The sequence below is a fragment of the Chiloscyllium plagiosum genome, unplaced genomic scaffold (genome assembly GCF_037043375.1).
Source record: "Chiloscyllium plagiosum isolate Xiang-an unplaced genomic scaffold, Cpla_swu_hap1 HiC_scaffold_47, whole genome shotgun sequence".
NCBI lineage: Eukaryota > Metazoa > Chordata > Chondrichthyes > Orectolobiformes > Hemiscylliidae > Chiloscyllium > Chiloscyllium plagiosum.
The window spans coordinates 23,736,595-23,749,621 of NW_028270185.1; the positions used below are offsets into that span (position 1 = coordinate 23,736,595).

At 51.3% G+C, this 13,027-nt stretch overlaps 1 protein-coding gene across 1 annotated transcript in view; it reads left to right on the top strand.

Annotated features, from left to right (window-relative positions):
* Positions 1-795: 795 nt before the first annotated feature.
* Positions 796-13,027, top strand: part of axl (AXL receptor tyrosine kinase) — a 218,986-nt gene continuing 206,754 nt past the window's right edge. Inside the window, exon 1 of the mRNA XM_087984064.1 lies at positions 796-1,339. Coding sequence (XP_087840190.1) covers positions 1,261-1,339 — 79 coding nt within the window. The 5' untranslated portion in view covers positions 796-1,260. The remainder of the gene's footprint in view (positions 1,340-13,027) is intronic.

The following is a 13,027-nucleotide window of genomic DNA, read 5'->3' on the forward strand; positions in this document are numbered from 1 at the left end:
ATCGACCAGCAGGGCTGATCCCGGTCTGGGCCCTTTAGGATCTGGTTGTAGGAAATGACCAACCGGAAATCTGAGAGACCATGCCTGGCACATTGCTTTTGGTAGGAAGGTCCATTCGCCAAACTCATTGTGCAGAGCAAGATCCCATTAACAGGAATGTGACAGCGAGCAGCTCATCTGTTTAACAAATGCTGCTAGAGAAAGAATTATTGAGCGAGGCCACAGTATTTCGGGCGGCTAGGCCATTTGACCCCCTCCGTCCTGCTACTCCATTAAGATCTTGGCTGGGCTGGCCCCTGTCCTCCAGTTTCCCATCCTAGCCTGCCTGTCTCCAATGCTTTTTGAGTGCATCCCTTTAAGAAACTAACTGAAAGAGTACACTACAGCACTCCCTCAGTGACAATGCTGAGGGAGTATTTTAAACTTCCAGCTCCAATCTGGATGTCAGGTGTGGGGCACTTTTGGGTGGATGGTTGTGGGGGTTTCAGAGTTGACAGTAGCATTGTGAAGATGGGTTAAGACCCCGAACATTGTCTCCTCCAGCTCTTGATGTTCTTCCAGCCTCTTGCTTTCCCAGCACCAAATTGTGACCACATTGTTCAATTTTGTTTTTTTGCAAATCAGATCAACCACTGTGACTTAAGTGTGTCAGGCGATGAGTTTGGGAGCGGTGACTGGACGCGTTCTGCTGGTGCTAGACTTCTCTCGTCAGAGGGAGGGAGGGAGAAAGGGAGAGCCAGAGAGGGGGCTGGGAGGCTGAACCGACGATAAAAGCAATTGGATAGAGATTAGGAGCTAGAAGTAGTTTGAAGACTTGTAGAGGTACAGCAGCGACTCAGACGTGAGCAGAGGATCACAAATTATAAAGCAGGACACTCCAATTTACCATACCAAAGCCAAAAAAAAACTGAACTGCAATATTTCAGAGTGTCTTAAATGCAATTTCTTTTGTAAAGCCCCTTTGGTCTCTGTGATTGGCTCCATTCATCAGCTGGAGCTGCTACTTTGAAACGTTTTATAAGTTAAAAAGCACCCAGCCCTCCTCCGCCTTTCTATCTGTTTGCCGGAGATTTATTTCATACAGAACTATCGTCTAAACTTGAGTCCGGGAGTCGACCGCCAAAGTTCCAGAAAGAAGCCGTTTGGGAAGTTTGTGGGAGCTGTTTTCTCTCTCTGTGCAGAGGCGATGTGTTGGGTTCCCTGAGCCAGCGGGAAGTTTCCTTCGTCAAAGGAGCTGAACTCTTCTCTTTGAAAGAAAATATGAGAAGATTGTGGCTTTTACCGTTTTGTTTATGGATTGAGAGCTGGTGCCAGAGCCCGGGACCCGGACTTCCACAAGGTGAGAGATTCATGATTTGGAGGCGTCGCTGTTGGACTGGGATGTACAAAGTGAAAAATCACACTACACCAGGTTATAGTCCAACAGTCAGTCTGAACATGTGGCCACAAACGGCCGTCTCTTTCCACCAGTATTCAGACTGCTGGACTATTACCCAGTGTGGTGTGATTTTTAACTGAGAGACTCATACACTTTCTCTCTGGGCTTTTCACTCACACGTTTGTTATAAAGAGTTCAAAATGGTCGATGACATCACAGCTCAGGGTTTCCACTTGGAGTACGCAGAGCTCTTCATCCTTGAGAAATGTTTCAGTATTTCCATTTGGTTTCTGTTGTTTATTCAGCGTGGGAATGCGAGCACAAATCCCGCTCGATAACTCTGCCCACTCCCAGCGATCTGATTAAAGACAGTCTCCAGGGAGAGGGACATGGGGGGGAGGGAGAGAGATCTATCGGTTCTCGGAGGCCCCAGGAGAAAGGCAACTCCTGCTTTATTGACTGATATCAACTCCTGCTGCTTGGGGATATGTTTGAATGTGTGTGTGTGTGTGAGAGAGAGAGATGTTTTGATTTACAAGGACAGGCACAAAATCAACTAGAAACTTGTCCTATACAGATTAGGACAGGATGGGCAAACAGGTGAACTTGGGAGGTGGAGGGAGGGAATTCAGAGATGGGGATTTAGTACTCTTTCTGGGGGAGCTGGGGAACAGCTGAATTACACTTTGCCCCCAGGACTTTGTTTCACAACGCACCCCCCCCCCCCCCACCCCCTCCCTGCCCCATCACCTCTGTTCTCCAAAAGCTGCTGTTTCGCAACTGAAGGAGAACTGGGCAGTGTGGGATTTGAAGGTAGATGCTCTCCCAGGATAGAAGGTATGGAGTTAGTGGACGTCACAGACCCAGATCAGTCAGAGAGCAGCGGACTTGTCAGTTTCACAGAGGGTTAGGTCGGTTGCTGCTCAGAATCTTCCGCTCCTTGAGCTGTATGGTGCATGGGAATGTTGGCTGTGGTATGTGAAAGGTCAGGGTTGATGGAGTGTAGGAATGCTAGATTGTTGTTTAGAGACTTTATTTCCCTGCTGAGAGTTGGAGGAATGCTATCTTCTGTGAACTGTTATCTTATACATACAAACAAGTTGGAAGGAGGCTGCTCAGATGATGATGCCTATGTAAGCTCTTTGGAAGTGCTATTCAGTTCATTGTCCCCCCTCCCCCTATGGTTCTGTGAATTCAGCCTTTTAATCCACTTTTCCTTGAGAAAGACACAATGGAATTTCTTTCCATTGCCCTCGGGCAATGCTGTTGAAGGAACAGTGCTCCGAAAGCTAGTGCTTCCAAATAAGCCGGTTAGAATATAACCTAGTGTGTGTGATTTTTAACTTTATACAAGTCATAGCGGGCGATGTGAAGAATGACTTGCTACAGGTATTGCCAGTCTGGTTCCTCTGCCGATTATCTTAAATCTGTATTTTCTGGTTGCATAGCATCCCAGAAGTGTTCTTACAAGTACTTCATACTTTTGAATGCATCTTCTTAAAGCTTCCCCTTGGGGGGTTTTACTGGGTGAGGTTAGGGTCGCTGCGATATGGGCATGGATTCTTTGCAGCAGTTCAGTACTTCTGTTCAGATTTCAGTATGTATGATTTTGCTATTCAACAGTCAGTGTTCAAAATCTTATCAGAGGACTGAGCAGGCTCAAGGCACTGAGTGGACTGCTTCTAATCCTAATTTCTATGTTTGTATATACCTGTCCACTCCACTGTTGTAACAGGCTGTGCACTGTCAGTTGGAATTTCATTGCCTAGCAGTTTCAGCTCTCCTCCTTCAGAGACCTCATATCTATTGAATCACAGCAGCAGGCACTTAGTCCATTGTGTCAGTCCATACAAGAGCTATTCATCCAAACCAATCTCCCTGCCTTTTCCCCACACCTAGGGAAATTTTTTTAATATTTCAAAAATATACTTTATTCATAAAATACTTTAATGGTCTGTACAGTTGGACATGCCATACATATGTAAACATTCCATTTGTTTGCATACCGAAACAGAGTAATCATTCCTATTTACAAGTCTGTACAATTACATTTTTAGCTGAGGCGTCAGCAGAGCCCAAATGACTGCGCGAGTCCCCTGTTCTTCTTTAGGCAGGCAGATGTTACACGGTGGTCTTTCCCCACCGCGCCTTGGTGGCAGCTGCCCCAAGCTTCAGCGCGTCCTTCAACACGTAGTCCTGGACCTTGGAATGTGCCAGTCTGCAACACTCAGTCGGGGTCAACTCCTTCAGCTGGAAGATCAACAGGTTTCGGACCGCGCAGAGAGAGTCCTTCACCGAATTGATGATCCTCCAGGTACAGTTGATGTTCGTCTCGGTGTGCGTCCCGGGGAACAGGCCGTAGAGCACGGAACCCCGCATCACGGCGCTGCTCGGGACGAACCTCAACAAACACCACTGCATTCCTCTCCAGACTTCTTCTGCGTAGGCACATTCCAGAAGGTGGTGTGTGACAGTCTCGTCCCCCCTGCAGCCGCTTCGAGGGCAGCGTGCGGTGCGGCTGAGAGTCCAGGCGTGCATAAAGGATCTCACAGGCAGAGCCCTTCTCACCACCAGCCAAGCCATGTCTTGGTGCTTGTTGGTGCTTGTTCCCCATACCTAAGGAAATGCTTTCTTTGCAGGTAGGTATTCAATTCTCCTTTGAAAATTGGATCCTATCATCCGAAATTTCCCACTTAGCCCGTGTGCCATTAATATCGGACTCTTACATCTTGAGGGTGCAAACTGCAATGTCGTCCCATGATGAACTTTGAAGATATGTACTTGAGAAATTATTAGGACTCAAAACAACCAAACAAAAAGCAATGGGAGGAGCCGGGGGAGCGGACAGCCCCTTATAACAGAACCTGACCTGCTCCAGAGAGGTGCAACAACATCACAGAGCAGGTCTATTAGAAAATATCTTCAAGCAGACTTAATTCAACAATATTCTGGACAGTTTTTGGGAGGGAGGAGACTGTAGCAAGGTTCAGGGGGTGGAGGGGGCTCTGCAGTAGGGTTCGGGGAGCGGAGAGGGCACTGCAGTGGGGTTCAGGGAGTGGAGGGGGCACTGCAGTGGGGTTTGGGGGTGGAGGGGGCACTGCAGTGGGGTTCAGGGTGTGGAGGGGGCACTGCAGAGGGGTTCGGGGAGCAGATGGGGCACTGCAGTGGGGTCCAGGGAGCAGAGGGGGCACTGCAGTGGGGTTCGGGGGGTGGAGGGGGCACTGCAGTGGGATTCGGGGAGCAGAGGGGGCAATGCAGTGGGGTTCGGGGGTGGAGGGGGCACTGAAGTGGGGTTCAGGGTGTGGAGGGGGCACTGCAGTGGGGTCCAAGGAGCAGAGGGGGCACTGCAGTGGGGTTCAGGGAGCAGAGGGGGCACTGCAGTGGGGTTCAGGGAGCAAAGGGGGCACTGCAGTGGGGTTCGGGGATGGAGGGGGCATTGCAGTGGGGTTAAGGGTGTGGAGGGGGCACTGCAGTGGGGTTCAGGGTGTGGAGGGGGGACTGCAGTGGGGTTCAGGGTGTGGAGGGGGCACTGCAGTGGGGTTCAGGGAGCAGAGGGGGCACCGCAGTGGGGTTCAGGGTATGGAGGGGGCACTGCAGTGGGGTTTGGGGGTGGAGGGGGCACTGCAGTGGGGTTCAGGTTGTGGAGGGGGCACTGCAGAGGGGTTCGGGGAGCAGAGGGGGCACTGCAGTGGGGTCCAGGGAGCAGAGGGGGCACTGCAGTGGGGTTCGGGGGGTGGAGGGGGCACTGCAGTGGGATTCGGGGAGCAGAGGGGGCACTGCAGTGGGGTTCGGGGGTGGAGGGGGCACTGAAGTGGGGTTCAGGGTGTGGAGGGGGCACTGCAGTGGGGTCCAAGGAGCAGAGGGGGCACTGCAGTGGGGTTCAGGGAGCAGAGGGGGCACTGCAGTGGGGTTCAGGGAGCAAAGGGGGCACTGCAGTGGGGTTCGGGGATGGAGGGGGCATTGCAGTGGGGTTCAGGGTGTGGAGGGGGCACTGCAGTGGGGTTCAGGGTGTGGAGGGGGCACTGCAGTGGGGTTCAGGGTATGGAGGGGGCACCGCAGTGGGGTTCAGGGTATGGAGGGGGCACTGCAGTGGGGTTCAGGGAGCAGAGGGGGCACTGCAGTGGGATTCGGGGAGCAGAGGGGGCACTGCAGTGGGGTTCAGGGTATGGAGGGGGCACTGCAGTGGGGTTCAGGGTATGGAGGGGGCACTGCAGTGGGGTTCAGGGAGCGGAGGGGGCACTGCAGTGGGGTTCAGGGAGCGGAGGGGGCACTGCAGTGGGGTTCGGGGAGCAGAGGGGGCACTGCAGTGGGGTTCAGGGAGCAGAGGGGGCACTGCAGTGGGGTTCAGGGAGCAGAGGGGGCACTGCAGTGGGATTCGGGGAGCAGAGGGGGCACTGCAGTGGGGTTCAGGGAGCAGAGGGGGCACTGCAGTGGGGTTCGGGGGGGTGGAGGGGACACTGCAGTGGGGTTCGGGGAGCAGAGGGGGCACTGCAGTGGGGTCAGGGAGCAGAGGGGGCACTGCAGTGGGGTTCGGGGAGCAGAGGGGGCACTGCAATGGGGTTCAGGGAGCAGAGGGGGCACTGCAGTGGGATTCGGGGAGCAGAGGGGGCACTGCAGTGGGGTTCAGGGTATGGAGGGGGCACTGCAGTGGGGTTCAGGGTATGGAGGGGGCACTGCAGTGGGGTTCAGGGAGCGGAGGGGGCACTGCAGTGGGGTTCAGGGAGCGGAGGGGGCACTGCAGTGGGGTTCGGGGAGCAGAGGGGGCACTGCAGTGGGGTTCAGGGAGCAGAGGGGGCACTGCAGTGGGGTTCAGGGAGCAGAGGGGGCACTGCAGTGGGATTCGGGGAGCAGAGGGGGCACTGCAGTGGGGTTCAGGGAGCAGAGGGGGCACTGCAGTGGGGTTCGGGGGGGTGGAGGGGACACTGCAGTGGGGTTCGGGGAGCAGAGGGGGCACTGCAGTGGGGTTCAGGGAGCAGAGGGGGCACTGCAGTGGGGTTCGGGGGGGTGGAGGGGACACTGCAGTGGGGTTCGGGGAGCAGAGGGGGCACTGCAGTGGGGTTCAGGGAGCAGAGGGGGCACTGCAGTGGGATTCGGGGAGCAGAGGGGGCACTGCAGTGGGGTTCAGGGATCAGAGGGGGCACTGCAGTGGGGTTCAGGGATGGAGGGGGCACTGCAGTGGGGTTGTGGAGTTGGGAATGTGCGAGCAATGTAGGTTGTTTTGGGATTGAGTGCAGTGTCTTTCAGGAGTGGTAGGTGGACTGCAATGGGTTTTGGCATTTGGGCGGGGATAGAGATGGCAGTGAATGTCTAAAATGGAAGGGGCACTGCAGCAGGTGTGAGAGGGAGAGACTGCAGTGTGGTACTGGAATGGAGGGAGAGCACAGTGAGTATCCGGAGTGTAGGGGCACTGGAGTGGGTTTCGGGAATGGTGCCAGGGACTGCAGTGAGTTTCAGCAGTGGTTCCAGGTACTGCAGTGGGTTTTGGGAATGGTTCCAGTCACTGCGATGTTTTTCAGGAATGGGTCGAGGCACTGCGGTGGGCTTCAGGAATGGTGTCGGGCACTGCGGTGGGTTTCGGGAATGGAGCTGGGCACTGCGCTGGGTTTCGGGGATGGAGCTGGGCCATGCGGTGGTTTTCCGGAATGGAGCCGGGCACTGCGGTGGTTTTCCGGAATGGTGCTGGGCACTGTGATGGTTTTTGGGAATGTTCTGGGCATTGCAATGGGTTTCGGGAATGGTTCAAGGCACTGCGGTGGGTTTCAGGAATGGTGCTGGGGACTGCAATGGGTTTTGGGAATGGTTCAAGGCACTGCGGTGGTTTTCGGGAATGGTTCGAGGCACTGCGGTGGGCTTCAGGAATGGTGTTGGGCACTGCGATGGGTTTCAGGAATGGTTCGAGGCACTGCGATGGGTTTCGGGAATGGTTCGAGGCACTGCGGTGGGCTTCAGGAATGGTGTTGGGCACTGCGATGGGTTTCAGGAATGGTTCGAGGCACTGCGATGGGTTTCGGGAATGGTTCGAGGCACTGCGGTGGGCTTCAGGAATGGTGTTGGGCACTGCGATGGGTTTCAGGAATGGTTCGAGGCACTGCGATGGGTTTCGGGAATGGTTCGAGGCACTGCGGTGGGCTTCAGGAATGGTGTTGAGCACTGCTGTGGGTTTCGTGAATGGTGCTGGGCACTGCGGTGGGTTTCGGGAATGGTTCCAGGCACTGCGGTGGGTTTCACGAATGGTGCCGGGCATTGTGGTGGGTTTCGGGAATAGTTCCCGGCACTGCGGTGGGTTTTGGGAATAGTGCCAGTCACTGCGGTGGGTTTCGGGAATGGTTCCGGGCACTGTGGTGGTTTTCAGGAATGGTGCTGGGCACTGTGGTGGTTTTGGGAATGGTTCTGGGCACTGCGGTGGGTTTTGGGAATGGTTCCGGGCACTGCGGTGGGTTTCACGAATGGTGCTGGGCATTGTGGTGGGTTTCGGGAATAGTTCCCGGCACTGCGGTGGGTTTTGGGAATAGTGCCAGTCACTGCGGTGGGTTTCGGGAATGGTTCCGGGCACTGTGGTGGTTTTCAGGAATGGTGCTGGGCAATGTGGTGGTTTTGGGAATGGTTCTGGGCACTGCGGTGGGTTTTGGGAATGGTTCCGGGCACTGCGGTGAGTTTCAGGAATGGTGCCGGACACTGCGGTGGTTTTCAGGAATGGTTCGAGGCACTGCGGTGGTTTCGGGAATGGTTCCGAGTGCTGCAGTGGTTTCGGGAATAGTTCCGGGCACTGCGGTGGTTTCAGGAATGGTTCGGGGCACTGCAGTGGTTTCGGGAATGGTTCCGGGCACTGCGGTGGGTTTCGGGAGTGAGAGGGTGAGGCTGCTGTGTGTTGCTGGAACTGGGGGAGAATGCTGTGATTTTCTGAAGTGACGGGGGCACTGCAGCAAGTTTTGGGATGGGTGTGGCTGCAATCAGATTTTTTGGAGAGGGGCAGAGTGCACAGTGGAAGGGAGAGGGGATTTCAGCCACAAACCTCAACCACGTTTGACCTGGATCGTGGCCAGTATGTTGGGTTAGGAGATAAAATGCAGGTACCCTTTTCGGTATGTTTGCCTTTCCTTCTGGATATCTCAAAACACTCACAGCCAGTGAAGTAGTTTTGAGGTGTTGTCACTGTTATAATGTTGGAAATGCAGCTGATAATTATAAAAGGTACTTTTGCTGTGACCTAGATGGGTTGTGGCAGAACTTCAGCATCAGGCAGGTTGGGAAGGTATATGTTTTCTAGCACTTAACATCACAACCTCTGCAGTAACAGAGGTCAGAAGGACTGACATGTTCTATCGTGTATGAAAGCTTGGCTGGTCAAGTCTTTGCCCCTCAGTGGTGTGTCTAACCACATCTCCTGTCAATGCTATTCCTTTCTCTTTCCTCTGATTCGGAAGGTGGTCACTTCTTTTTGGCCAGCTGCTTCCTGGTCTCTTGCTCAAGTGTCCATCATCTGTACACAATCCCATGCAGTGTAGTTTGGCTCATCAACTGTTGGGGCATCATGGATTCTGTCAGATCCTATCCTTCTCCATTAGGTCTTTGTCCAGCTGATTCGGATAAGCATCACCCTGCTGTTCATTTCCTGATTCAGCATTTCTCTGTCTGAGGTAGTCACCACTTCTTGAGTCTCTGGTTCAGAACAAACAATTCAACATTGACCAGGGTGGACTTTAAGCTTGTTTGTGATGTGATCATTAACGTAACTGGAGGAACATTCTTTTATTCTGTATTAGTGAAGAATATCTGTTAAGTTAGTGCATTTAAATACCATCTTTCAGACTTTTTATTTCCCAACACTTTCAATTATTTTTAAAGTGCAGTGATTGTTTCAATATATGATGTGCAGGAGCTGGTGTTGGACTGGGGTGGACAAAGTTAAAAATCACACAACACCAGGCTATAGTCCAACAGGTTTATTTGGAAGCTCTAGCTTTCGGAGCACTGCTCCTTCCTCAGGTAGCTAGTTGGGCAGAATCGTAGGACACAGAATTTATCGTAAAAGATCAAAGTGTCATGCAACTGATACGATGCATTAAACAAACCTGGATGGCTGTTGAGTCTTTAATCAATTAGAATGGGGGTGCAGGTTTCGATTCATTAATATGTGAATCCCAGAACCTCTTTCAAGTCACAGTCCTGAGATAACTTAAGTTTTATATAAAAAAAGGTGACATCTCACTTTAGACAATGCATTAAAGGTGTGAGGTAAGAGTCTGTCTGTATCCTAACCTTGAATCATAGAATCCCTACACTGTCGAACTGGGCCCTTCAGCCCAACAAGTCCACACAGACCCCCCGAAGAGTAACCCACCCAGACCCATTCCCCTATCCTATCACTCTACATTTACTCCTGACTAATGCACCTAACCTGTACATCCCTGAACAGTATGGGCAATTTCCCATGGCCAATCCACCCTAACTTGCACATCTTTGGACTGTGGGAGAAAACCAGAGCACTCAGAGGAAACCAACACAGACATTGGGCAAATGTGCAAACTCTATACAGACAGTTGGCCGAGACTGGAATCAAACCCTGGTTCCTGGTGCCCTGAGGCAACAGTGCTACCCATGGAGGCACTGTGATGCCCCCAACTCAGCCTGAGGCAGACTGGTTCTATTTCCAATGTAGGAATTAATAAAGTGTCACATGAACTGACTGCCTACAAATTGTTTTAATATAGGGGACACAGCAGCTAATTTGTACACAATGATGAACAGTGATGAAAAAATGACCAGTTAATCCACTTCAATCAATGCTGATTGAGGGATAGATACTGTCTTGCGTACAAGTTGAAGTTTCACAGTTGCGCAATTGAATCTTGGAATGTGCTGAAGACAGAGAGAGCCATGGTTTAGCATATCCTCTGAATGTCAGCATCTCTGGTAATATGGCATTTCCTAAATGTCAGCCTTGATCATATGCTCAAGACCTGGATTGGAGTTGAATCCACAAACCTCCGACTTGGTGTGACACAGTGGTTCAGTGATTAGCCCTGCTGCCTCACAGCGCCCGGGGCCCGGGTTTGATTCCAGCCTCAGGCCACTGTCTGTGTGGAGTTTGCACATTCTCCCTGTGTCTGCTTGGGTTTTTTCCAGGTGCTCTGGTTTCCTCTAACATTCCAAAAATGTGCAGGTTAGGTGAATTGGCTGTGCTAAATTGCCCCTAGTGTTCAGAGATGTGTAGGTTAGGGGCACGAGTCAGGAGTAAGTAGAGGGAATGGGTCTGTGTGGGTTACTCTTTGGAGGGTCAGTGTGGACTTGTTGGGCTGGAGAGATTGTAGAGATACTGCAGAGATTTTATTCTGTGATGATGCAGAGAATGAATGAATATTGATCTTAAAGTAATGACGTTTGAGTACAAGAGACCTCTGTAGCTACACTGTTCCTCCTGGATGTCAGTTTGCTCGCTGAGCTGGAAGGTTCGTTTTTATCACCATACTAGATAACATCATCAGTGAGCCTTCGGATGAAGCACTGGTGGTGTGGCCTGCAGTTTTGTTATGAATTGTTGTGAAACCTATCTCATTTTGTTTTTTCCTCCAATCTGATTGAGAGAGTGATGTTGATCATCAGAAATAGCTTCTGATCTGAATCTACTGCAAAAGATAGAAGAGTAAACAGTGATGGCTTCTTCTCCAACCTATTTGTTTCATATTTTATTCATTCACTTATTTTCATGTGCCAGTGATTTCCATCCAGCTCAATGTAAGGAACTCTGTGAGCAGCGATCGCTGTTTGAGGACTCTCTGTCCCAACATGTGTCAGCCAGCAGCGTTGTTGCAGAAGTTATATTTATTTGGCAGTGCCAACCAAAACCTGCATTTATATAGCACCTTTAGTGTAGTCAAATGTCCCAAGTACTTCCGAAACGTGTAATCAAAGGATTGTCATTGACGAAAATGTGTTGCTGGAAAAGCGCAGCAGGTCAGGCAGCATCCAAGGAACAGGAGAATCGACGTTTTGGGCATAAGCCCTTCTTCAGGAATGAGGAAAGTGTGTCCAGCAGGCTAAGATAAAAGGTAGGGAGGAGGGACTTGGGGGAGGGGCGTTGGAAATGCGATAGGTGGAGGGAGGTCAAGGTGAGGGTGATAGGCCAGAGTGGGGTGGGGCGGAGAGGTCAGGAAGAAGATTGCAGGTTAGGAAGGCGGTGCTGAGTTCGAGGGATTTGACTGAGACAAGGTGGGGGGAGGGGAAATGAGGAAACTGGAGAAATCTGAGTTCATCCCCTGTGGTTGGAGGGTTCCTAGATGGAAGATGAGGCGCTCCAACCGTCGTGTTGCTATGGTCTGGCGATGGAGGAGTCCAAGGACCTGCATGTCCTTGGTGGAGTGGGAGGGGGAGTTGAAGTGTTGAGCCACGGGGTGGTTGGGTTGGTTGGTCCGGGTGTCCCAGAGGTGTTCTCTGAAACGTTCCGCAAGTAGGCGGCCTGTCTCCCCAATTGTCATTGTCATTGTCATTGAGCCAAATTTAGGACAGGACGCCAAAAAGAATTGGCATGTCCTGTTGCGGCTGTACGGGACATTGGTGAGGCTACTTTTAGAATATTGTGTATCACTCTGGTCATCCTTCTATAGGAAGGATGTTGTTAGACCTGAAAGGGTGCAGAAAAGATTTAGTAGGATGTTGCTGGGACTGGAGGTTTTGAGTTATGGAGAGAGGCTGAATAGGCTAGGGCTGTTTTCCCTGCAGTGTTGGAGGCTAAGGGGTGATCTTATCGAGATTTATAAAATCATGAGGGGCATGGATAGCGTAAATAGCCAAGGTCTTTTTTCCAGGGTGGGGGGAGTCCAAAACTGGATGGCATAGGTTTAAGGTGAGAGGGGAAAGACTTAAAAAGGATCTGATGAGTAACTTTTTCATGCATGTATGGAACGAGCTACCAGAAGAAGTCATCGAGATTGGTACAATTATAACATTTAAAACGCATCTGGATGGGTATGTGAATAGGACAGGTTTAGAGGGACATGGGCCAAGTGCTGACAAATAGGACTAGGTCAGATTGGGACATCTGGTCGGTGCGGGTGAGTTGGATCGAAAGGTCTGTTTCCATGTTGTGAGACTCTGAGAGATGGGCAGAACAAAACAAAACAGCCAGTACAGCACAGGAAAAGGCCCACCAAGACTCTGCCTTTTGAAACAAAAAACCTTTTGCCTAGATGGTCCATTCACCTCTGTTTCCTGCCTATTCATATTTGTGTCAAAATGTCTCTTAAATGTAGTTATTATATCTGCCTCCACCCTCCTCCTCTGGCACTTACCACCCTCTGTCAGAAAAGAAAAGTGATTTGGTAGACAAGAAAAATTTTCCCCTGCGGTGGATAAGATAAGGCAGAACGTTTGGAGGAGATATAGGAAAATCTTTTTCATCCAGAAGGTGGTAGGAATCTGGGACTCACTGCCTGTATGGGCGATAAAGGCAGAAGAAGATTGCACTTGTAATGTCAAGGCAAACAAGATTCCTAGTCAAGCACTGGAAAATGGGATTCAAATAGGTAGATGGTTCTTTTTGACCAACATTGACACAATGGCTAAAGGCCCTTTCTCTGTGTTGTAAATCTATGATTCTATGACTACTATGTACTCCCTTCGAGAGTGTGGTGCTGGGTAAACACAGCAGGT